The sequence below is a fragment of the Scyliorhinus canicula genome, chromosome 18 (genome assembly GCF_902713615.1).
Source record: "Scyliorhinus canicula chromosome 18, sScyCan1.1, whole genome shotgun sequence".
Classification (NCBI taxonomy): Eukaryota; Metazoa; Chordata; class Chondrichthyes; order Carcharhiniformes; family Scyliorhinidae; genus Scyliorhinus; species Scyliorhinus canicula.
The window spans coordinates 119,992,216-120,018,425 of record NC_052163.1 but is presented as its reverse complement, the minus strand read 5'-3'; the positions used below and the strand labels follow the sequence as shown (position 1 = coordinate 120,018,425).

The 26,210-nt window shown below is 46.0% G+C and overlaps 1 protein-coding gene across 1 annotated transcript in view; it reads left to right on the top strand.

The window, feature by feature from the left end:
* The window catches only part of rgmd (RGM domain family, member D), a 103,541-nt gene extending 80,116 nt beyond the window's left edge, over window positions 1-23,425 (top strand). Inside the window, exons 3-5 of the mRNA XM_038777690.1 lie at window positions 1,244-1,392; window positions 2,121-2,662; window positions 22,542-23,425. Of these exons, the coding sequence (XP_038633618.1) occupies window positions 1,244-1,392; window positions 2,121-2,662; window positions 22,542-23,201 (1,351 nt within the window). The 3' untranslated portion in view covers window positions 23,202-23,425. The remainder of the gene's footprint in view (window positions 1-1,243; window positions 1,393-2,120; window positions 2,663-22,541) is intronic.
* The last annotated feature ends 2,785 nt before the right edge of the window (window positions 23,426-26,210 follow it).

Below are 26,210 nucleotides of genomic sequence, written 5' to 3'. Positions count from 1 at the left end.
GTCTCTCAGGGCAGCACGGTGGCGCAGTGGTTAGCATTGCTGCCTCACGTCGCCGAGGTCCCAGGTTCGATCCCGGCCCTGAGTCACTGTCCGTGTGGAGTTTGCACATTCTCCCTGTGTCTGCGTGGGTTTCGCCCCCACAGCCCAAAGATGTGCGGGTTAGGTGGATTGGCCATGCTAAATTGCCCCTCAATTGGAAAAAATGAATTGGGTACTCTAAATTTATTTTTAAAATTAAAAAAAGATAATCTCTCCATGAAAATAAAGACTTGTCATTATTTTTGTTAATTTATTACTTTTGTATGGGGGGGGGGGGGTTACTGTTTTTCTTTGTTTTGTTGGTTAAAATTTGTTGAAAATTTGAATAAAAATTATTTAAAAAAAAAAGAAAATAAAGACTTGCAAAGTCTGCTCAAAGGCCCGGCTCTCAAGGACCATTATTTCAATGCCTGGCCAACTTTACAACTCCCCACCCCAGTGATTGCCCCAATGATCGCCTCTCGCCCAACAACCTCCCTTGTCTGATTCTGGGCCCGATAAGGCGTTCACAGGTTGTAAATACTCGAAGGTGGCGTTGATTGCCCCCAATGGGCTCTTATGAGAAGTTGTTGAACGATGACAGTTCTGACTGCAAGGCGGAGTCTGTGCAAGAGAGAGAGCGAGAAGAAAGAAGCCACTCGATGCAACTCCAGCCTAAACGTGTTGGATCCGTCCCATCTCACATCGGGCCTCACTCGATTTCAAGCACTTAAAGGGGACGGTGCTGCAAAACCCTGGCCAAGTTTTAGCAAAATGAAACAGCGTCAACAGGCGCAAAACACCACAAAAGTTTGGGGAAATAATGTTTAACATTGATCATCAGGTCTAAAGCCAGCTATTTTTATGTTGTTTGGATGGCAGTAATAAAAAGTTTCTCATTTTTAATTATTAGAGGTTGTCAGAAAGCTGAATTCTCATTGTGTCCCTGGCCTTAGACACCTACAAGAGTGAGCAAGGTGCAGGAGACATTATATTGTAAAGCAATCATAAACAGTAGAGATTCAGAGGTGGAAGGGGAGGGGAAAAAAGTTGCTTTTCTTTTCTCTCCTCCCAAAATTTTGGAAGGGTCTGGCCCTCCCCTTTAACTGTGGAGCCCCTTGCTGTGTGTGATTTGCTGGGCAGCCTGTCCATCAGGCTGGGAGGGGGTTGCCCGGGCGCTTTGAGCGACAGCTTGAGGCTGACATTCTTGAACTTTTCTCCACAGAACGGGCGCCGTTCACTTTGTCAAGCAGTCGACAAACTCAAGCTGCGCTGGATGGCTTGGTATGGGGAAAGGAAACCGCCACCCTTTGGCTAAAAAGCTCTGCTCGTCTGTTTTCACCATGCTCATTTTCTCCCTGTGTCTGAATTCAGGTAAAAACAGAACAAAAAGCTGAAAAGAAGTTTTTTTTTGTTTCGCGACGCGTGATTTTAAAAAGTTACAGGACCCCATCTGGCAAATGACTTGCAGCACGTTGGGTAAAGTCCTTGTTTTTTTTAAACAAGAAAGCCCCTTGAAGTCTGCAGGCTTTTCAAAAGTAACAGAACTTGCAGAAGTTTGAAAGAGTTCAGAGTTTGTCGATTTCTAGTTGTAATCTAGAGAAGTTTGTCTTTTAAAGCGGGCTTAATTTGTAAAGTATTTTTTGGGAAGGAGTATGGAGTAGTCTTAAAAAAGAGAGTTTGAAGTTTGTGGAAGTTTTTAAAAAGTGTGGAAGTCTTAAAAAAAGAGTGTGGAAGTCTTAAAAAAGAGAGTTTGAAGTGTGTAGAAGTCTTCCAAGTTTGTAGAAGTCTTAAGTCTTAAAAAAGAGAGTGTGAAGTTTGTGGAAGTTTAAAAAAAAGAGTGTGAAGTTTGTGGAAGTTTAAAAAAAAGTTTGAAGTTGTGGAAGTCTTAAAAAAGAGAGTTTGAAGTTTGTAGAAGTCTTAAAAAAGAGAGTTTGAAGGTTGTAGAAGTCTTAAAAAAGAGAGTTTAAAGTTTGTAGAAGTCTTAAAAAAGAGAGTTTAAAGTTTGTAGAAGTTGTATTTTAAAAGCAAGATGTTTCTATAACTTTACCACCACCAGTTAAAACTTTTTTGCTAACTCTTCTTCTCTCTACTGCTCGCAGTACGTTGCCAGCAGTGTAGGATTCAGAGATGTAACGCCGAGTTTGTGGCTGCTACTTCTCCGGGGATTGGATTGCAAGAGGAGCCGGAGGCAGGAGGAGGAGGAGGTGGTGGTGCCGGCGGAGGGAACGGCGGCGACTTCTGCATCGCTCTGCGCGCTTACTCGCAATGCACCAAGAAGACGGCCAAGTCATGCCGGGGCGACCTGGCCTACCACTCGGCCGTGCTGGGCATCAATGACCTGATGCTGCAGCACAACTGCTCCAAGACGGGACCCACGGCGCCGGTCAAGCCGGCGGCCACGGAGAGGAGCCGGGTGTCCGACCTCTGCACCTACCACAGCAAAGGCAACTCGCTGAGAGAGGAGGGCGGGCAGTTTGCACACTGTGGCTTGTTTGGAGACCCCCACCTCAGGACGTTTCGCGACGAGTTTCAGACATGCAAGGTCGAAGGAGCCTGGCCCCTGATCGACAGTGACTACCTGTCTGTCCAGGTCACCAATGTGCCAGTGGTGGAAGGTTCCAGTGCCACAGCCACCAGCAAGGTAAGTGTGTGTAAATGTGTCTGCAACACACCAGGAAAAAGTTCACCAACTTCCCTCCCTCTCCCACCAACAAAAAGTTTCTTCCCATTCTCTCCCACTGCTTTTGTGACCAAATGAATGAATTGCGAGTGCCCTCTGCTGAGTAAGTTTGGGATCCTGGACAATCTGTATCCAAAGCTAATTGGCAACAAAGACCCCTATGGTTGGGGGTGGGGGGACTGAAATGATTTTGGTGGGGTGTGTGGTTTTTCTTTTTGCGTGTGTTACAGAGCATCGTCTGCAAAACGAAGCAGTCAAAGTTCTTGAGCAACTTTTTAAGTAGGAAATTGAATTGAAACTTGGAAAAGGGGGAGAGGGGATTTCAGGTCTGAGGGGTGGGAGCAGGGTTAGAACTTCTTCGAAAGAGCTGTCACAGCACACAAAAGGCCGAACAGCCACCCGTGGTGTATGGGTTCTACCGGGGGTGAGGGATTGTATTCCTGAGTAAAAGTGAATTGGAAAGGGTTTAGATGTATTTAAAACCAATCTTATTACTTCTGTCCATTTTACAATCTTGATTAATCACTAGCTGATGAGTATTATTCCTGTTGTGTTAAATAATTCTTGTCGAGAAAATGATCATCCTTTCTCAACCACAGATGGAACTTTAAAAAAAAAAAATACCGCATCCTCCAACTTTAATCGTGATTTTGTTTATTGTAGGAAAATTAACCCAGGTTTTTTTTTGAGGATTACGCATTTTAGAAGTCCTGAAAAATTTAATTTCAATTTGCCCAACCTTTTTAAACCAATATCTATTGATGGTGACTTGCCTCAAGATTTTCAAAGTAATACTTTGGGTCTTAATGTTTTGTTGAAGTGTAACCTCGTACCAAAACCTTAATTGGTACTGAAACTAAAGGCAAAGTGGTTTGGCCAGCTTTTTAAAAAACACTTTATTCTTCAAAACAGCAAATGGCTGCAGTTCCTGTGCCATTTACCCACTGGTATGGACAGTCTGTTCTACACGCTATTTAACTTCTAAATTACATCAGGAAAGAGACCTGCTTCTAGCAAAGCTCGGTTGCCATGGGAAGCTTGGCCAAATAACAACTAGCCCCTATCTAAACTCTAGGGTTAAAGAAAAGCCAAAATAGTGACCGGTCCGATTTGTGATTCCGCCTTGAGATTTGGAAATGTGAAATGTTCTTTTCCCACCCCAATAAAAACAGCAATTTAGTCGTAAACAATTCTTAAAAATGGTTATAAAAGCAATAACAATAATTCTGTGCAGGCCATAAAAAATGGCTGTTTAAGATGCGTCATTCCAGGTTTGGCATTGATATGTTCAGGTTTTTACATTTCAGTAGGTGTGACATTTACAGTTTATATTTTATGTTCTTAGTGTGACTGGTATCTCACTTTTATAGACAGCATTGCACGTTTTTTAAAAAAATGCAACATTTGCAGTAATTTGCCCAGTATCCTTTATGTTGGCACTGTTCCATCTTGTTTCTTTTCAAAACAGGTCCATTTGGGGTACACAGTTTCTAGGGACATCTCTTCTCCATCAGACTGAAGAGAGTCATGTAGGACAGTCCTTGGAGCACAAGAGTCCTGAGTTAGGGAGTTGGGATGAATCTTGACAAATGCCACCACATGCATTTTCTCTCTTTTTCTCTCTCTCTCTCTCTCTCTCTCTCTCTCTCTCTCTCTCTCTCTCTCTCTCTCTTTTCCTCCCTTTCTCTCTCTCTCTCTTTTCCTCCCTTTCTCTCTCTCTCTTTTCCTCCCTTTCTCTCTCCTTTCTTTCTCTCTCTCTCTCTCTCTCTCTCTCTCTCTCTCTCTCTCTCTCCTTTCTTTCTCTTTCTCTTTCTCTTTCTCTCTCTCTCTCTCTCTCTCCTTTCTCTTTTTTCCTTTCTCTCTCCTTTTTCTCTTTTCTCTCTCTCCTCCTGCCTCTCTCTCTTTTTTTCTCTCTCTCTCTTTCATTTCTCCCTCCCCCCCCCCCTCTCTTTTCCTCCCCCTCCCAAAAGTGGGACTATTTTAGATAAAACTAACATTTGGGAAATTCTTCATAAAATGCCCTGATTTGAGTAAATGTATTTTGTTTTTAGAAGGGATCTGCAAACATGATTGTAATAAGTAAATGGCTTAAAATTAATTGGACACTACAAGCTTAAATGGACCAAAAAAATAAATGATTTATGCAATTGTGGGATGTGACTTTTAAACCATGTTGTATTCTACCCAGGTAGCTAGGTCCTATTTTACTGGTGATTACTATAATTGGGGTTTATGATGTGCTATCATTCTAATTATCAATCTCGTAAAACAGTGAGGGTTGACAAAGGCTTGGTCCAAGAGGTAGCTGTGAAGGGAGCACCTTAAAGGAAGGGAGATGGGCAGAGAGGCGTAGGGAGGATATTTCAGCGTTGGGGTAAATTTTAATAGGCAAAGTAACCTTCCCTTTAATGATTGGCTAATACGTATAATTTTAGTGGGGTTTAAACCTGGAACCCTTTCACTCCAGGCAAAGAGTGTGACCATTTGAACCAGGCTGGCATAAAACCAAAGAGAGAGATCTGAAATTAAAGGCGAATCATCTAGGGGGTGATTTGGCTCCTATTCACTGTGGTTAACAATGTTTTAATATCTCTGACCCATGTGCGGTAGTTGAACACCGTCTGCCTGACCTAATTAAACCCACTGCTTCTATCAAGTGTCCTCGTGGTTTGGGGATCAGTTTTGTTAAATCAAGTGTTGTAAATATCAAGGCAGGTGAACAAATGGAATTTCTAATCAGTGGCATCCCAAGTAAACTTGAGGATGGGCGATGGAGTGAGTGGTGGTGGAGGATGGGGTGGTGGGGAGAGATGTGGCAGGGGCAGAAAGAGTTTTCTAGCAGCAACCTCGTACAGAATGGAGAGAGGCCATTCGGCCCATCCAGGAAGCATGTTGGCGTTTGCCAAACTATCCGCTAAATGGCACTGAATTCCAGCTCCAACCATATTGATGGGCCCAAACTGTCACAAAGGAGGCAGAGAACTGACTATTAGTTGAGGGCAGGTAGGTTGTGCGACGATACACTTAAGAATACCAATGGCAACTTTAGTATAACAACTTTTTTCATGTTGAAAGATATCCCAAACGCTTTAAAGGTGCGAGTGCAGAGGCCACATTGTGAGAAAAGAGGTGTTTAGGTAACTGCAGGAGTGTGGTGTGGTTGATAGACTGTAGAATGGGAGTGCATCACAGTCATGTTTGCAACTTATATCTATAATACCTTTTTAGCGTAGAATATCCCATCGCCTTTAATAGAAGCACAGTTGGGCACAAATTGACTCTGTGCCAGAAGAGGTGGGGGGCGGGGAATGGGGCAGATGATGTGATGGGTGTCTAAAATCGTGGTTCGGGCCAGGCTCGAAGAAAGGACTTTGAGAAATGCCAGAGCAGTTTTAAGGAAGGACTTCCAACCTTAGAACTTGGACGCTGGCGGCAGAGTTGCCAATGGCGGGCCAAATGGACCCACTGACATCCATGACTTGGGTTGAAGCGGATGGGAGAGATCTGCATGGAATTGGAGGTGACTGATTTGGGGAGGTGACAGAACATTCTAGGATTCGAGACAACTTGGAGGTTAGAATTGGGGCATTCATTTCGAGGACCATGGGATCAAGAGTGGGTTTGTTGAGTAGTAGTGGTGACAGTATTTTAGTGGAATGAGGAATGTGGCAGTGTTGGTGCTAAATATTTTATGATTGGAGTTCATTGACAATTTGCCTACAAAACTACATCATTAATTGTAGCACATATCGGATTTAGCTTGGTTGTAACTGATCCTAGCTGCCTTGGCATCCATATGCACTGAAGCCAAAGGACATTTTACATTCTAGTATGGAATACAGTATATACATCACATTGTGTGTGTGTGTGTGTATGTAGCAGTAGTTTGCATGTATTCTGGTGGAGAGTCAGCTTTACTAACTAGCATGGGCTTTGGCTGACTTGAGGGCTGATTCCAGGCAGTGGGCGTGGTGCTAATGTGTACTGGTGTGGTTCAACCACTGTAGCGGCACCAGATGAATTTCTATCAAGTGCATTAGGCTGAACGCTTGAACGTGTAGCTTGAGAGGGCAGTTGCTGACCTGCCAGAGACCAGAGCCAAGATCATGGCCAGATTTCAAAGCCTTATGGGCAGCACAAGTGGCTAGCATTGTGGCTTCACAGCGCCAGGGTCCCAGGTTCGATTCCCCGCTGGGTCACTGTCTGTGTGGAATCTGCACGTCCTCCCCGTGTGTGCGTGGGTTTCCTCCGGGTGCTCTTGTTTTCTCCCACAGTCCAAAGATGTGCAGGTTAGGTGGATTGGCCATGCTAAATTGCCCTTAGTCCAAAAAATGTAAGGAGGTATTATTGGGTTACGGGGATAGGGTGGAAGTGAGGGCTTAAGTGGGTTGGTGCAGACTCGATGGGCCGAATGGCCTCCTTCTGCACTGTATGTTCTATGTACCCCTCCTGGGTCAGCTCTGGACTGGGATGTTGTGGAATGGGGTCTAGATTGGGGAGGTAAAAGCAAACTTCTCCTCGATGCCAGTTGGCGATGGGTTTCCCTGAAATAAATGAGGTCAAAGATTATCCAGAAAGGGATTAACTTCTCTTTAAGCTTCAGAATAGAAATTACTGGAAAACTCCCTGCATCTTGGGGAGTGGAGTGTATTTGGCGAGAGCAGTTAACAGTTACTGATTCCTGTCTTCAGCATTGTTGACCAGTCTAACCCTGATTCTTTGCTGCCAGACCGGTGTTCACTCGGTTTCCAGCAGCCACAGTATTTTTTTGTTGTTGTTGAGTTGTTGGCTACTCTGTAGGACAAACATATGATTCCCTCTGTGGACTTTCTCCTCTTCTATCTCTGTAACCACCTCCAGGTGCACAACCTCACAACCTTGCAGCTTGGTGAAAGTAGGTGGATTTTTACCAGTAACCATTTTCCGGGTATCAAGTTCCAAAAGGCTGGTGTTGGGGTAGAAAGGAGATTAACGGAATGGAGGCCAATTGTATTTGTTGATGAGAAGTGGGCATCGAACAGGGTGTCTGGGAGGAAGCCACCTACCGTAACCACTTTGTTGCTGACTGACGCAGGAAAATCTAAGGGTGCCACTTTTGGAACAGCAGGTTGTATTTCTAGGTGCGTGCAATTTGGGAATGGAGCGGATCCGAGATGCGTAGTGCCAACAAGCCAAGATTTCACGGGCCTGTGGCACTGTAGATCCACCAGACTCCCAGTCAATAAGCTGCTTCTAGTTCCAGTGAATCCGGGTGGGTGGATCACATTGCAGAGATTGTTCCTCTGCACTTGCAATTGCCTGCATCCATATTGTCCTAGATGCTTGGCAAGTGCTGCGGTGCCCAGATGTGTGGTCCTTGATCACACCGCAGCTGAAACACAAAGTAAACTTGCACGGTTGGCTAAAACCAGTCAATCCCATTTTAAGCAAGAAAAAACAGATCTGCATTTAGATAGCATCTCACACGATCTCGAGTCCCAAAGTGCTTTCCACCCAAAGAAGCACTTTATTGGAATATAGTCAGCGTCGTACTGTAGGCAACGCAGCAGCCAATTTGCACCCAGCAAGATCTCACAAACCACAATTGAGATCGTGATCAGATGATCTGTATTTTTGTTAAATATTGGCCAGAACACCAGGGAGAACTTCCTTTCTCTTCCAACAGCGCCAGGGATATTCTCGGTCCACCTGACATGGACAGGTGGGACCTCTGTTTAATATTTCATCCCAAAGATGCTACCTCTTGACCGTGCAACTCTCCCTTCTTGTGGGTCATGAATCCATGACCTTTTGACTCAAGGCGCTGTTGTTTACTGAAACTGAGACCTTTTTTTAGACCTTTCACAATGGAGTACTCATACAATGTAAAGGCACAGTTCCTGTGAGGTAAATGTAGGGAAGAGGACCCAAAAGAGAAAATGGTGGAAAATCTCGCAGGTCTGATAGCATCTATAGGGAGAGAAAAGAGCTAACATTTCGAGTCCAGACGACCCTTTGCCAAAGTGGTCCTTCAGGTTTGTTCTCTGTGGGCCTCTTAAATCCTGGATTCCATCAGTGGCAAGTCCCCATGTGGGAAGGTTTTATAATAATGAGAATCTTTATTAATGTCACAAGTAGGCTTACATTAACAGTGCAATGAAGTTACTGTGAAAATCCTCTAGTCGCCAGACTCCTTCGCTTGTTCGGGTACACGGAGGGAGAATTCAGAATGTCCAATTCACCTAACCTGCATGTCTTTTTGGGACTTGTGGGAGGAAACCGGAGCACCCGGAGGAAACCCACGCAGACACGGGGAGAACGCGCAGACTCCACACAGACAGTGGCCCAAGCCGGGAATCGAACCTGGGACTCTGGTGCCGTGAGGCAAGAGTGCTAACCACTGTGCTCCCATGCCACCCGATCATCCATTAGAAAAGGATGTGACCTTCTTAAGTGCTCTTTTCCTTCAAGAATGTGCCCAATACGCAATAGAAAATGTCTTTTTGTATTTCTAAACGGCTTGAAAAGAGGTTGGGCCTAAAGCCACATATTTGAAGTAACACATGAAGAGTCTGAAAAGTAATATGGATACGCCAGGTGGGCGTATGGTGTGGGGGAAATGTGAATTTATCCTCTTTAACAGCAGCATGTTATTTAAATACAGCGAGATTGTGGTGCCGAAGAACCTCAGGGTCTTTATACTCAGTGTGCAGGTACAGCAATGATTAGGAAGGCAAATGGAATGTTGTTTATTACAAGGGGAATGGAATCTAAAAGTAGGGAAGTTCTGCTGCAGTTGTACAAGGCGTTGATGAGACTCCCGCCTGGAGTGTTATGTACAGTTTTGGTCTCCTTGAAGGACATAATGGCATTTGAAACAGTGCTGTGAAGATTCATCGACTGATTCCTGGGAAGAATTGGGTTACTCTTAAGAGGTTGGGCCTGTATCTGTTGGGATTTAGAATGCGGGGCTATCTTATTGAAACATGCAAGATCCTGAGGGGGCTTGTTGGGGTGGACGGGACACCATTTCGAATGAAGGAGAATTATTTTTCCCTCGGTTGTTAGTCTGGAAATGTATTCCTGAGAGCAGTGGAGGTCGGGTCATTAAATTATTAAAAGCTGAGTTAGACAGAATGTTGATCAACAAGGGAACAACCCGATCAGCTCTGATCTTTTCAATGATTGAATGGCTCTGTAGGCCGAGAGGCCTAGTCCAACACCTAGTTTGTATGTTCTCGTGTACGGTATCTTCTGGCATAACTTTTCACCGTCTTCATAGTGTAGTTAACTTTCTTTGAATACAAATTGGGCCATTGTATCAAGTCTGGCAGAAAAATATCATTATAGAAGCTAACTTGAATCCAGAGGAGTTCAGTCAACATCTGTAGCACAGAAGCAGGCAGGTACTGTTGTGTTTCACAGAACTGAGTAATTTGTCTCCAAACTATCCCTATAATTGAATCCCTTTTAACAAAGAGAAAATGCAAACAAATGGACACTAAAGCGGGAGATTTAGATGATGCAAGAGATTACTCCTAGACCATGATCAAGAGGTTTAAAGGCACAATAGGGCTTTCAAATTCATGAAACAAATGAGGCGCTCCCTTTTTTTTTAGAAAAGGTGAGAAAGTAGGGGAGCAGAGAGAGCGAGAAAGTAGGGGAGCAGAAAGAGCCAATCAACAAGAGGTGTTGGAATGCAAATGGGGGGCTAAATTGCCAAAGCAACTCCATAACCTCGGGTCTCCCTAATGAGCTAGTGAGAGACAGAGGGATGGAATTTCTGCAGGCTGTTGAAACCTTTCTCCCCTTACACAGCATGTGAACAGAAGCAGCATTTTTACGACCCATGTCAAGCCAGCAGCTGGATATTTGCCAATCTCCCCCCCCCTCCCCCCCATTGGGATGAGGGACCCTGTGGTACTAAATTGGTAACACAAACGAGCTTCCAATTAGTGGTGAATAAGCAGTTTTGTGCTCTGGATTCTAATCCTCTGGGAGTTGGCCCTGCACTCATTCCACTAAGAACTAATCACTGTTTCAATGCACTCAATCCAAACTGTATTCATATCTCGGGGCCCCAGAAGCAAAATGGCAATGCATTCAAACTCCCTGCACCATTCAGTCCTTTCCCAAGCACTGCCTGGACGCAGATGTTTCTGGCTCTTAATGGACCTTTTCAAGTTTGTTTTAAAAAATATATATATTTTCTCTTGCGCGCATGTTGCTTTTAGTCTCGTTCCCTCGTATCAAATGTCCGAACTTGCTTAAAACGGCTGGGATTACTGACTGTGTCCTCAATGGGCAGCAGATAAAACCCAGTTTGAATTTAGCAGTTTATATATCACTAAAGTGGACATTTGTATGAGGGGGGGGGGGGTTGGGGGGGGGGGGGGGGGAATATGTTTACATTTCTTGAGTTTAAATTAAGAGGAGTAAACAAGTTGGTTTTTTAAAAATAAAATTTTGAAGTTCCAATTTATACAGAGCCTTTGACTCTGCAGTATAATTTGCATCAGATCAAAATATTATGGATTATTTATGTAAATTGAAGTTTTAAATTGGAAGTTAAATGTGAACTGGTTTTATGGATTAAAAAATTTTTTTTTTTTTAGGGTATCCCATTAATTTATTTTCCAATTAAGGGGCAATTTAGCATGGCCAATCCACCTATCCTGTGCATCTTTTTGGGTTGTGGGGGCGAAACCCATGCAAACCCGAGGAGAGTGTGCAAACTCCACACGGACAGTGACCCAGAGCCGGGATCGAACCTGGGACCTCGGCGCCGTGAGGCAAGCGTGCTAACCACTTGCGCCACCGTGCCGCCCTGAACTGGTCTTGTGGATTGTGCAATGAAAGTGTTTCTGACGCTGTGGCTGAGAATGAAGTTAGGCTCCTCAGTACGCTGGTTGAATCGTCCATTGCCTTGCATATGGTCAATGGGAATTTTGAAATATTGGTCAAGAGGTCCTGATGTTGATTCGAAGTGATTGGAATTCTTTCACATCACATTTGAAGCTTTAATGTCATCTCTTGGGGTTTTTGGAAAATTTAAAATCATGATTCATAAAGGGGGGACAAGTGTATTCCAATGTTTCATACTCTACAGATTGAAAAGGGAAATCTTTTGAAGGTTTTCCAAATGTTTCTGGGAGGTGATCTTGCAAATGAAGGCACATAAAATGTCCATTTCCAGCTCGTCTAACTCTGTAAAGCATACGAGGATAACCAGGGGCATAGATTTAAGGTAAGGGGTTGAAAGGTTAAGTTGAGGAGACGGTGGTGGAAGTCCACAACTCAAATGTCCGATAGGGTGGTTGAGTCAAACTGTAATGACATTTAAGAAGTATTTAAATATTCACCTGCGCTATCGTAGTCTGCAGGACTATGGACAAAGAGCTGGAAAATGGGATTAGCGTAGTCAGATCTTTATTCATCTGCGTGTCTGTGACGGGCCGAATGGCCTCCTTCTGTTTTGTAAACATCCATGAATCTGTAACAAGGGGCATGCTTCCAAGAGGAATAGGAATTCCCGGCCTGGTGTGTTGTTTATCCTGCTCTTAAGCAGAATGTTCATCACGTTTATCCACCCTGTATCCATATCCCTTTATCCTTTCTCCTTAACCGCACGGTGGCATAGTAGTTAGCACTGCTGCCTCAGAGCTCTGGGAGATTGTGCGGAGTTTACACTTCCTCCCTATGTCTGCGTGGGTTTCCTCCGGGTGCTCTGATTTCCTCCCCCAGTCTAAAGGTTGGGTGGTTTGGCCATGCTAAATTGTCCCTTAAGTGTCCAAAAGTTTAGGTGGGGTTCCTGGGTTACGGGGATGGGGTGGAGGCGTGGGCTGAAATAGGGTGCTCTTTCCAAGGGCCGGTGCAGACTTGATGGGCTGAATGGCCTCCTTCTGCACTGTAAATAGATTCTGTGAGCCCACCTACCCAATCTGAGTTTGAATGTTGACAGTTTCTGTCGCAACCACAAAGCTCCGAAATTAATTCCACAGCCTCCCACTCGGATGAGGGTTCCTCCTGTGCACTTTTTTTTCCTGAATCCTGCAATGAATCTCCGTGGCCTCCCGATCTTGATTTACCAACTGGAAAAGGATTTCTGCCACCTACCTGGTCCCCACCCTTCCAAAACATTAATGAGAGTAGATGTGGAATTCAGGAGATCTTTAGCTTGCTTCAATGCATTGGTAGATTGTGGCTGCTCGAATGTTCTACAAAATATTTTATCTCCGTGGGGACCAGGAGTGCAGGAATTTATTTTCATTAATGCAGATGATTGACAAGGAATTGCGTTCTGTCAGTCAATTGCTGTGCGAGGGTTGTTACTGTGATTGGCAAACTGCTGCAGGTACCAGTGTGTGGTACAGAGGTGGCACGTATAATATCCTATTGGACTTGACCCACTGCTGGGGTATGTTGGCAATTGGGCAAATCACCACAGCACTCTTCGGAGCCCTTGTTGAAGGTGAATCTGAGGCAAAGTGAGAGCGCGGAGTGCAGTGTGTTAAGTCTGGTTAGTGGGCCAGTGGCAACTTCTGTGAGGGCCGGGTGGCACAGTAGTTAGAACTGCTGCCTCATAGCACCAGAGACACCGGTTCAATTCCGGCCTTGGGTACTGTTTGTGTGCGATTTTGCACTTTCACCCTGCGTGGGTTTCCTCCGTTGTCCTCCCACAGGCCAAAGATATGCATATTAGGTGGATTGGCCGTGCTAAATTGTCCCTTCACGTTCAAACGGTTAGGTGGGGTTATTGGGTGATAGGGTGGGTTGTGGGCCGAGGTAGCGCGTTCTTTCAGAGGGTCCGGCCGGATCCGATGGGCCGAATGGCCTCCTGCGCTACAGTGATTGTACGTTGCGGTGCCCCTTCTCAGCAGGGGAGATGATAATGCCCCCCCCACCCCACCAGTGCCGCAGGTAGCGCTGCCTGCCTTTCTGGGCAAAGTTGGCATTTCTGACCTGGATGTAACCATTGGTTAGGAGGCCTGTGCCAACCAGGACTGGCCATTGATGCACTTCCTGAGGTACTGTGGGTAGGGTGGGACATGGGGGAGGAGGAAGAGGGAGTGTGCTGCCCACCCCCCCTCCCCCCTTCCCAGGTGCTTTCCTGAGCGTTTTTCATTTGGGATTGAATGGATTGGATGCTGCACCTTCAGCCAAAACTAGCATTCTACATCAATGAGGCGTTGCTGGATCAGGAATTGTGCTCCGTGGGATTTAATGGGAAGTGGTTTGACTTCATGGGGATTCTGTGTTTGGATCAAGCAGGCAGTTATCTGGTTATCTGGAGTTAGTTCAAGTTGACTGAAGCTCGCGCTCTCTCTCTCTCTCCCTTCGCCCCTTTCTGGCCCCACACCAAGGTGATCTTTTCTACTCCCTCCCATGTGAAGCACAGATGGTATGTTGGACACTGGAAATCTCAGAATTTTTGCAGAAAGATTGAAGCACTACAGCAGGGGTGGGCAAACTTTTCCGTGCAAGGGCCACATTCAGAAATTCACAATTTTAAAGGGCCGCATAGTATATTAAGTAAAATAATTAATATTTAAAATAGCCAAAATAAAAGGTTTTTAAAGAAAAAAAAAGCAATTAATTTTTATTAATTAATATTTTAAAGTTGAAACTTCACATGAAACACATGTTGTGCCGAGCAACGATCACCCTACTCCAGTCAACGTATCCACCCTATACCAGTAACACAACAGCCCCCCCCCCCCCCCCCCCCCATTAACCTTAAAATTAAAAAAAAAAAATTTTTTTATGACTTGATCTTGGTGGGCCTTTGGCGGGCCGCATGCAGCCCGCGGGCCGTAGTTTGCCCACCCCTGCACTACAGTTTGCCCCACGTTTCCAGCCTGGTACAGTTGCTAAAATGTTAGCTGGCTGGGCTGAACTCCAGCAACAACATGCTTTAGACTAGGCAGAGCGCTGGAGAGGTACACTGGGGCTTTTCAGACGTTGAAAAATTTGTTACCTATGGAAAATCTGGTGCCCGTGTGTGAACACTGTTACTGTTCGTTCCGAGGTAGCCCTGGGTGCAAGTCCGACAACGGTTCTTCAACAACTGGCAATCGTTCAGTCCACACCCCCTCCCCCACTAATATTTTAACCACTAGAAACTTCCGCACTCGCACAGTCCTGCGGAAACTGTCACCCCCTGGTACCCATTCTCCTGATGCCCTGCCTGAGTTGTAAAGATGGCAGATTATTTTGGGCGAGGAGTTGCACTAAGATCCAGTGAGTTCCCTGTCTGACATCCAGCAGAAATAGGATGTTGGTGAAGAAGTATCTTGTTTGCACCTTTCTCGCTCTCTTTGAACACCCCTGTTTCCCCCCCCCCCACCCTGTTCCTGGTCTCTCCTCCTCCCCTGTTCAATCAGTTCATCGTTGGATGTGGGGTTTTGCTGTTTGTGCAGTGTGATGCATTGTTTGGGTGCTTTGAGGTGGTAAACGTACACGCCCTTCCCAAATGTTGAAGATCCCAGAACGAGTATGCGTTGAGCACCACGTTGCGAGCTGGCACATCGATTTGATGCACCGTCGCTTCACTTCTTGAGGAGATCGTGCTGCAAAAAAAGAGGTTATTTAAGAAAGAGACATTGGCATTTGTACAGTGCCTTCTGCCACCCCCACCATGCCAGCCAATGAAGTAATTGTGAAGTAATGTAGGAAACGTCAGGCTCCCACCTGCAGCATGATGACCATGAACAGATGATCTGATTTGGTTATGTTGATTTTAAAGCGGTACATACTGATCCCAACGCCAGGGAGAACTCCCTTGCCCTTTTCACAATAGCACCATTGGATCTTTAGCCTTTGCCTGATAGGGCAGGCAAGGTTTCGATTGGAATTCTTAGCTGCACCTCTGACAGTGCAGCACTCCCTCAGCACTACACGGGGAGTTTCAGCCTCGAAGATTGTGCAAGCTTTAAGTCAATACCAATACTGGTTGGAGGAGTCTTTGGTGCATCAAGCAGGGTGAACAGTGCTGAATTATGTTTGGGGAGGGGGGAGGGAGGTGGGGGGGGGTGCGTTTACTTTGCTGTTCCCTTTTTTGAAAGAGAGCTTGAATGTGGGCAGGACAGAATTTAACCTGGCTGATATTTATCCCTCGCCAACATCAAGATGTAAGAACATAAATATGTTCTCATTAAAGTCACTTTTTGTTTCTGGTTGTTACCTCATATTCTTTGTGTGAAAGCCGTTGCATTTCCCTGTGTTACAGCAGGGAATGTTTGGGGTGGCCCGGCCTGAGGTCGTGAATAGAAACGCCAATCTTTCTTTATCTCCAGCTGCCTTAATTTTCCAAATATTGCGCAAAATGTGCTCATAGAGCCGGAAAGGTCACCTAGTTCGCGTGCCATAGTTTGAGATTGCTGATCACAAGGCAGTGCCCTCAAACATCCTCAGCATCCTCTGTGGTAAGAAAGAAGGCTGGATACCAGCCCGAATCCCCGCTATGAGAAGCTACTGTTGCAACACAAACGGGGCTTGCCTGCGATACTTCTCATGACAGGCAGCCAGCACTCTAGCTTTGGACATGAACCTATCCTTGAGCTGAATACCAGGTGCTGATGGTGAAGCTGGGATTTTACAATGTTATGTCGCAGGACAAAGTTTTGAAAGTCTGTGTTGCCCCATCAACTAAATCCGAAATCGGAATGGCCACGGTCATCAGCAACTTAGAGCTGTACTCAAATCATTGGGAACGTGGACTTCAACTCCGTCTACCCCATATTCTCTGACACTGTCGCAATGCTAATGCATCTGAGATTCATTACCAATGAGCTGCCTTGCTTTTCGCTTCCTGTACTTTTATATAAAACAAAATTCCAATTTAAGGCGCAGTTTAATGTGGCCAATCCACCTTCCCCGCACACTTTGGGTTGTGGGGGTGAGACCCACGCAGACACGGGGAGATTGTGCAAACTCCGCACGGACGGTGACCCGAGGCCGGGATTTAGGGCAGTACGGTAGCACAAGTCGATAGCACTGTGGCTTCACAGCGCCAGGGTCCCAGGTTCGATTGCCGGCTTGGGTCACTGTCTGTGCAGAGTCTGCACGTCCTCCCCGTGTGTGCGTGGGTTTCCTCCGGGTGCTCCGGTTTCCTCCCACAGTCCAAAGATGTGCAGGTTAGCTGGATTGGCCATGATAAAATTGCCCTTTGTGACCAAAAAGATTAGGAGGGGTTAGTGGGTTACGGGGATGGGGTGGAAGTGAGGGCTTAAGTGGGTCGGTGCAGACTCGATGGGTCGAATTTCCTCCTTCTGCACTGTCTGTTCTATGTTGTGACGCAGCAGTGCTAATGACTGCGCTACCGTGCCGCCCTTTCCTGTACTGTTTTAGCAAGTGGATGCCATTCCCTCGCACTGTAACTAACGCACAAGAGCCCTGAATCTAAACCGCTCACCTAAAACAAGCATGGTTATTCTTCCACCTACCCCGAAATTCCGTTTCTTATTTACTGGCCCTGTGTTTTGTGGAGCCGGGAAATTCAGGAAAAGCCATTTCCAGTTCCCCTCACCTGATTGGTGAATGAAGGTAAATGGGAATGGAATATTTGAAATTTCCAGTAAATCCAATAAGGAATTTGGGAGAGGTTTCTATCCCCAGAGCGGTGAGAATATGATGTGGAGCTTGCAACCACAGGAAGTAGTTCAGGCAAACAGCATGGTTGCATATAAGGAGAAGGTAGATAAGCTCACGAGAGGGATGTGCTGATGGGGTTGCAGGTGAATTATGTAGAGCATGAATACTAGGCTGTGCGAGGTGGGCTGAATGGCCTCGTCTGCATTGTAAATTCGAAGCAAGTCTATGAAATCTGTTCCCGTGAGCATCTTATGCAAATTAATAAGAACATTGAGTTACAAGTGGCCCCTGAGACTCCATGGCACATGTCTATGAAGTCAACAATGATTATTGAAAATTAGTCAATCCTGCAGAGGAATACATTTGGAAACCGAGTTCCTCGCATGTTATTTGTGCTGCTAAAACTATTTTCTGCAACAGTTTTTTTTTGGGCGGCTGATGTTGTCATTCGGCAATTAAATGGCGATATTTAATCCTTCGTGTTAATTAATTGCTGTGGGGCTGCGTCAAAAGGCTTTGATTAAATGCCATTGTATTCTAAAATCATATTGAAGTCATTTAATCCACAGGCAATCTCAGGAGTTGCCGCATTTCAGTTTATTCAGATATTCTCTCCTGTCGTTCAGTACAAGGTCCTGTTGTTCATCAATCCCACAAAGGCCGAACGACCCCCCCCCCCCCCCCCTCCTCCCGGAGTCTCGCACCGTGAGATGAGGAAGTCGGAGGGGCTGTTGGAGGGTGTTTGAAATAGCAATTAGTAACAGCTACTATTTTTAAAAATGGGTATCTTTGTTCAAATGGTTTAACCGGGGTCACCTAATAGGATTTCAATTCAATGGGTGCGTTAATATTGGATGAGGCCATTTTGTCACCTTTTTTCTACTTAATGATTGATTAGGTGGCTTTGTCCAGACCTTAATTCCCGGGCCTGCCTTCTGTTAGAGCCATGTTCCTCGATCCCAAATCACACCACAGGTGACATTTGTTGTCCTGTTTGTGTTGTGAATATATCATCAAAAGTCAATCTATGGATTGCATCAAAGTATATAGGCCACAGACTCCTTCCGCACCTCTTTCGTCCTCTAAATCTACCATCGTAGCCCACTGTTCCCTTCTCTCTCAGATGCATGTCTAACACCCCTCAAATGCATCTAAACTATTCACATCGACCACTCACGTGGAGAGTTCCACCTTCACAATACCCTTTCTTTTTTTGGGGGCAAAAAAAGGTTTCTTGGAATTCCCAGTTGGATTCTGAGTGAATTTCCTACTCTTGAAAACATTGTGTCAGAACTTTCAAAATAAGATCACTTGGGTACAATTAATTTGTTTACCACATTCCTCTTGTCTGCCCCTCTACTATGGCTATGTTGGTGGCTGGGTTTCTTTAGGGAGATGTCTGCTGGCACTATAGAGCCCTTCTGTGCCCGATGGGATGGGAACCGCAGGGAACTGGGGTACCAACCCTGTTAATCGCATTTTGGTTTGATGTTTTAAGTTTCTTTTGCAGCTTGTTTTTCTTTAATGCAGTTTCCCATTAAGGGGCTGCCCTCTTAATTTGTCCCTTAGTTTTGTTTGTTTCAATCTAAAATATTATTAATCTTGCACAAACCCTGATCCCATTCGTGGCAGAGGTAAATCACCGGCAGTGTGTTTCTTTTTTCTTAAGTTTGAGGGCGCGCCATGTTTGGTAGAACCCTGGGATGGCTTCATTTTCAGTCCAATGTGACCCTTTCACAACCACTTACAGTGAAGTGATTCCCTTAGCTTTTATATTTTTTAATGTAAATTACCCAATTCACTTCTTTTTCCAATTAAGGGACCATTGAGCATGGCCAATCCGGGGCAGCACGGTAGCACAAGTGGATAGCACTGTGGCTTCACAGTGCCAGGGTCCCGGGTTCGATTCCCCGCTGGGTCACGGTCTGTGCGGAGTCTGCACGTTCTCCCCGTGTCTGCGTGGGTTTCCTCCGGGTGCTCCGGTTTCCTCCCACAGTCCAAAGACGTGCAGGTTAGATGGATTGGCCGTGCTAAATTGCCCTTGGTGACCAAAAAGGTTAGGAGGGGTTATTGGGTTACGGGGATAGGGTGGAAGTTTGGGTAACGGGGATAGAGTGGAAGTGAGGGCTTAAGTGAGGGGCAGACTCGATGGGCTGAATGGCCTTCTTCTGCAATGTATGTTCTATGTTCAATCCACATACTCTGCACATCTTTGGGTTGTGGGGGTGAGACACACAGACATGGGGAGAATGTGCACACGGACAGTGACCCGGGGCCAGGATCGTACCCGGGTCCTCGGTGCTGTCAGGCAGTAGTGCTAACCACTGTGCCACCCTGCTGCCCAGAGTGCTTCCCTCAGCTGAAAGGTGAAAATCCTTCAGCAATACAGTAACCCCTTCCAATAAATGAATGTGTCAGCTGCCTGGACTACGCCCCGAGGGGGACCTGAAGTTACAACTTTCTGACAGCAGAACTAAATGGGAGAGGGCTTCTCCAATTCCCTACACTCGGTCCAGCAAGTCAGCACCAACTCTCTGAAAGAGCACCCTACCTCAGCCCATGCCCCACCCATGCCTGTAACCCCACCTAACCTTTTTGGACATGCACATGCTTGGACTGTGGGAGGAAACCCACGCAGACACTGAGCGAGTGCAACCTCCACACAAGCCACCCAAGGTCGCATTGAACCCGGGTCCCTGGCGCTGTGAGGCAGCAGTGCTAACCACTGTGCCGCCCTGCCGCCCACTGAAGGTGAAGGTGCACATTGGCAGGTGTGGCGAGTGAGTTGGAAGAATGGGAAAACTGTTCAAGTCTTGAGGATTGAAGAGTGTAGCAGGGCTTTTAATACTAGAGAAGGCTGCGGACATCGAACAAGGTGAACTCAGGTTTATCTGTGGATGTTTGTCCTTCAGACCCGCCTACATGCAGTGGTGATGGTGTTGTAGTAATGTCACTGGACTGGTAATCCAGAGGGCCCAGGCTAATGCCGCAGGTGCATGGGTTCAAATCCCATCAAGACAACTGGTGGAATTTAAATTCAATGAATAGATCTGGAACTTATAGCTTGTCTCAGTAATGGTGACCATGGCAACTAGCATCGATTTGTTGTAAAAACCCATCTGGTTCATTAATATCCTTCAGGGGATGAAACCTGCTGTAAACATACATGGCTTGAGACCCACAGCAATGTGGTTAACTTTTGACTGCCCTTTGAAATGGCCCAGTGAGCCATTCGAGGACAATAGAGGATGGTCAACAAATGCCTTGCCTGCAACACCCACGTGCCGTGATTATAATGGTTTAGAAAAAGGCAAGTTCATTACTTGACTGAGCGCAGGAATGCTGCCACTAGCTCAGTTTCAATTAATATTATAATTCGAGGATGGTTATGAAAGCAACTTGCTAGATTTGGCGAGTAATGCCTTCGGGAACTGTTTCTAGGTGATGCTGAAATGAGCTCCTGTGGTAAAGTTAGCTTCCTTGCTCTGTGGGTTTCGACCATCGGGTGACACTGCTGCCTCACAGCTCCAGGGTCCCAGGTTCAATTCCGGCCTCGGGTCACTGTCTGTGTGGAGTTCGCACTTTCTCCCCGCGTCTGCGTGGGTTTCCTCCGGGTGCTCCGGTTTCCTCCCACAGTCCAAAATGTACAGGTAAAGTGGATTGGCTGCGCTAAATTGCCCCTTCGGGTCCAAAGGGTTAGGTTGGATTGCAGGGATAGGGTAGAAGCCTGGGCTTAAGTCAGGTGCTCTTTCCAACGGCCGGTGCAGACTGGATGGGCCGAATGGCCTTCTGCACTGGACATTCTATGGAACATTACAATCTAAAGGACAATCTTTGTTTTCAATTGGTCTAGAAGCTAGTGACAAAACAGAGTTCAGTCATTAATTATTGAATTCGGATTTTAAGATTGTGACCTAACAAGCCCAAATATGTTCTCCAATCTCTTGCACGTTGATTTATCTTGTGTTTTGTGGCTTTTTTATTGTGACCGCTGAACATTCACACGAGGTTTTGCCCCAATCAAATCAAGTCTTTTAACCTGTACATTCATTTCAAAATAACAAACAAAGAACATGAAACAGGCCCTTTGGCCCTCCAAGCCTGAGCCGATCACGTGTCCTATCTAGACCAACCACCTGCATCCTTCTATACCTCGTCTGTTCATGTGCCTGTCCAGATTAGTCTTGAAGGTGGCTAACGTATCTGCCTCAACCACCTCACTTGGCAGTGCATTCCAGGCCACCACCACACTGTTTTTTTTTAAAAAAAACTTCCCCCGCATATCTCCACTGAACCTGTTCCCCTCACCTTGAAGTTCTGCCCCCTTGTAATTTTAAATTCTGGCCTGGGAAAAAAAACTCCCAACTGTTCACCCTATCTATGCCCTTAATAATTTTATAAACTTCTATCAGATCGCCCCCTCAGCCTCTGCCTCTCTAGGGAGAACAATCATAGCTAATACCCTCCATACTACGCAACATCCTGCTAAACCTTTTCTGTACACTCTCTCCAAAGCCTCCACGTCCTTCTGGTAGTGTGGTGACCAGAATTGGACACACTATTCCAAATGTGGTCTAATCAACGTTCTATATAGCTGTAACATAATTTCGAGCTTTTATACTCGATACCCCATCCTATGAGGGCAAGCATGCCATATCCTTTCTTTCCCACTATTTCCACCTGTGCCCCACTTTAAGGATCTGTGGACCTGCATGCAAGCCTCACTCCAGGATTTGAGTATGTACTCAAGGCAAGCACTGGATTGTGAGAGGTCCCAGGCGAGTGATTTGTGACGAATGCTCACTGACCCACATGCCTTCTGCACCTGTTCCACAAAAAAATAATTGTTCAGCCCTTCCGTGGTGACGCTGGGTGCAAACTGTGTGTGCCCTTATGGCATCCACATCTCTAACCTTCTCCAACCCCACCCATTGGCAGCCATGTCTTCATTCTCTAGGATTCTCTCCTTAAACTTTCCATCTCGTTCTCCTCAAAACCCAAGCCTCTGATCACCTCGGTTGATTTTTTTTCTTGGCTCTGCCTTCATTTTCTCTGACGATGCCACCGTGAAACACTTTGGGATCTTTTCGTCATGGGATCCTGCAGTACAAGCGGAGACCATTGTCCCTCTGCTGGCTCATTGTTAGATCAGTCTTCCTCCCTAATATGGAGGGATCTAAGGAAGTGGTTTGTGGTTTATGAAGTTATTTAAAAAGTTTGAGACAGCCTTTATCAATGCTAACCTTTACTAATTCTTGTTTTTGTACAGATCACCATCATATTTAAGAGCTTTCAGGGATGCACAGAACAGAAGGTTTATCAAGCAACAACAGATGACCTCCCATCAGCATTTGTGGATGGTACAAAAAGTGGCAGCGAGAGGGAGGGTGAGAACAGCTTGAGAATACTCGAGAAAGCAGGCAGCCGCCAAGTTGAAATCCAAGCCCGCTACATTGGCACCACCATCATTGTGCGCCAAGTGGGAAAGTACCTGACCTTTGCTATCAGGGTCCCCGAAGAGACTTTAAACTATGCAGATGAGAGTGTGTGCCTGCAGCTCTGCCTCCACGGCTGCCCCAGAAGCGAGCTCATCAAGGAGCACACCCTGTCCCGGAGGCTGTCCAGCCCCAAGCTGCAGGGGCCCCGGCAGGCGTACACGGTGGAGAGCGCTACGGCCAAGTGTCGGGAGATTCTCCAGGTGGAGGACGTCTACTTCCACTCCTGCGTCTTCGACCTCCTGACCACGGGGGACCCGGCATTCTCCATGGCCGCCCATGGGGCCTTGGAGGACCTGAAAGCACTGCACCTCAATGTTCTCAAACTGCACACCTCCCCCAGGACTGAGGGTGACCGAAATGGAGCTCCAGCCCATCACCAGATAGCCCCCATTTACTTGGCATGTCTCGCCTTAGTACTAACCCTCATGTAGTGAATGTGTATACCCTCAGATTGCAAATTGTCTATATAATAATATATTGAAGTGTACATATGTGAAAATGATATGTAAAAGTGCCTGTACATATAGTTGTATTGTTGTATGTTGAGAGCCTTCGTTAGTAATAGAGTTTTTGTGTACTCCTGTTTTTGGGGAAGTGATCAGATGGGCATCTAATCGTTTGCCTATTAAAAAATCTCTCCTGCTAAAGGCTTGAATGGACTGTCATGCATTTAATTTGTATAGCTGCAAGTGTTGGGTTTGCTATTTTGCAGTTCAACACAATTGGAGGATATTCTTTTATTTCTCCAATGTTCATTGACCCTCAGACTCCAGAACTTCAATGCCCTCATCCAGAAACCCTGTTGTCTTTGAGATTTAGATTTGCCAGATGTAGTGTCTGCAGTGGCTCATGGCCACTCGAGTCAGAAGGTTCTGGATCAAGTTGTGCTGGAGAACAAAAATCCAGACTGACCTCCTGGGAACCGAGTGCTTGCACTGTCGGAGGTGCCGTCTTTCGGATGTTATCTGAAACCTGTCTGCCCCATCAATGGGTGTAAAAGATCCCTTGGCACTATTTCAAAAGATGGGATGGGGAGTTATCCGTATCCAGGCCAATATTTATCCCTCTATCCACCTCACGAAAAAACTGATTAATTTGCTGTTTGTGGGAGCTTGCTGTGTTTTCCTGCATCACCACAGTGATCACATAACTAAAATTAATTACTTTTGTAATCATTTCTGAGGCATTTGGTGGTTGTGAAGTCCCTCTATCAATAGTGTCCTGTGTTTTTACCTTCTGCACATTGGGAGCCTCCAGGTCTGTACCCCAATCTTGCAGAGATGAGAACCGGTAGATACAGTGGGAAGAATTCTCTGGTCCGCCAGCCATGTTCTCCTGCGCGGTATGCCAGCAGCGGGATTCGCCGTACCCATAGCCAGCCAATTGGCTTTCCCATTGTGGGCCACCCCAATCCGTGGGGGACCTGCAAGCGAGTTTGTGCTGTCGGTGGATCGGAGGATTCCGCCCCCCCCTCCCCCCAACCACTGTCTTTGGGGTGTCACTAAATTGTTTCACAAGCAATTAAGTGCCAGTTGTAAGAGTTTAAAAAAACAAAAAACTGCTGGGTTAAAAGTTCAATGTTTTAAAAATTGAACCTTCAGGATTTTTCACAGTCATGTGGGCTTAATAACGATCATTAATGATTTGGCAAACCAAGTCCGTCCCATCAATACCAATTGCACTTTGAAGGATTGGCTCTAATTTACCCGTGGTTTTACACTCTCCTGGCCCAAAGCTATTTGACTCCCGATGCCTTATCTTTTTTTTTATTTTTAAAAATAAATTTACAGTACCCAATTATTTTTTCCAATTAAGGGGCAATTTAGCATGGCCAATCCACCTACCCTGCTCATCTTTGGGTTGTGGGGGCGAAACCCACGCAGACACGGGGAGAATGTGCAAACTCCACACGGACAGTGACCCAGGGCCGGGATTCGAACCCGGGTCCTCAGCGCCGTAGGCAGCAGTGCTAACCACTGTGCCAACCTGCTGCCTCACCAATGCCTTATCTTAAACATCAAGTGCCGTTCCTTCTCTCGTCTCATTATCGTTGGCCAGAATCACCACACGTGTTTCAAGTGTGATATCGGCAAAGTGCTTAGAGTGCACCGGGAGTGAACGCGAGGTATTAAAACTCTGCCCGGTGAAAAAGGCCAGTGAATAATTCTGTCGTGCTTTAGCTGCGTGGAGATGAGACCAGAGGTTCCCAAAGTCACCAAGGGCCCCGGCAATAGAGAGAGAACCTCTCCCTGGCAGGGGGGGGCCGAGAATCGGAGCAGACCCAATTCCAGGTGACTGCCATAGAACATACAGTGCAGAAGGAGGCCATTCGGCCCATCGAGTCTGCACCATAGGAACCATGGGGAAATAAACTTCTTGTGCAGCGAATGATTAGACACTGGAACGCACTGCCCAAGGGTGCAGTGGAGGCAGATTCAGATTCAATCATGGCCTTCAAAGGGGAATTAGACAAGACCACGATATCAGCCATACCGGGCTGGGAATCGGCCATATAGGGCTAGTAGCAGCAGCCGTTCAATAGGAGCTTAGTTAATCTGCCCAGAAAACAGGAAAGGATCTGATTTTCAGAGCTTTGGGGTGGCCCAATTTTTTTTGCAAAGAGCCAACTTGAGCCTGACAGGCTGAATGGCCTCTCCTCAGTCATAAATTCTATTCTGGTATGAGGAATACTCAGATTAAGCATGTAGAGAAGAGCATACAGATTAGGAGCAGGAATAGGCCATTTGGCCCTTTAAACCTGCTCTGCCATTCAGTAATATCCTTGTGGATCTGATGGGTGTAGCTCAATACCACATTCCTGTCCACCCCTTATATACCCTTTTACTCCCTCGTTACTCAAGCCTATATCTGTTCCTGCCTTTAAAAAATTCAATGACCCTACCTCCACCACTCTGGGGGGGGAAAGAGTTCCACAGATTTGTGACCTTCACAGAAAAATGTTCTCCGCGTGAGTCTTAAATGGATGCCCTCTTATTTTAAATTTGTGTTGCCTGGTTCTTGTCTCTCCCACAGGGGGAAACGTCCTTCAGCATTTACCCTGGCAAGTCCTGCCATGATCTTGTAGATGTCAATAAGGTCGCCTCTCATTCTCCTAAACTCCAATGGGTACAGACCCAATCTTTCCCCAGGAATTCTACTGAATGAAACTTCTCTGCGCTGCTAATGTATTAATATCCTTTCTTAGTAAGGAGACCAAAACTGCGCACCGGAAGCTTGGTGAAAGCAAAGTACTGCAGATGCTGGGAATCATGTAATAACAGGAAAGGCTGGGGAGACGCATCAGATTTGGCAACATCTGTGAAGAGATGGACAGAGTTAATGTCCCGTCCAGACATCCAAAACGTTAACTCAGTTTCTCCCTCCACAGGTGCTGTCTGACCCGCTGAGCCTTTCCAGCATGTTCTGTTTTTAATATCACG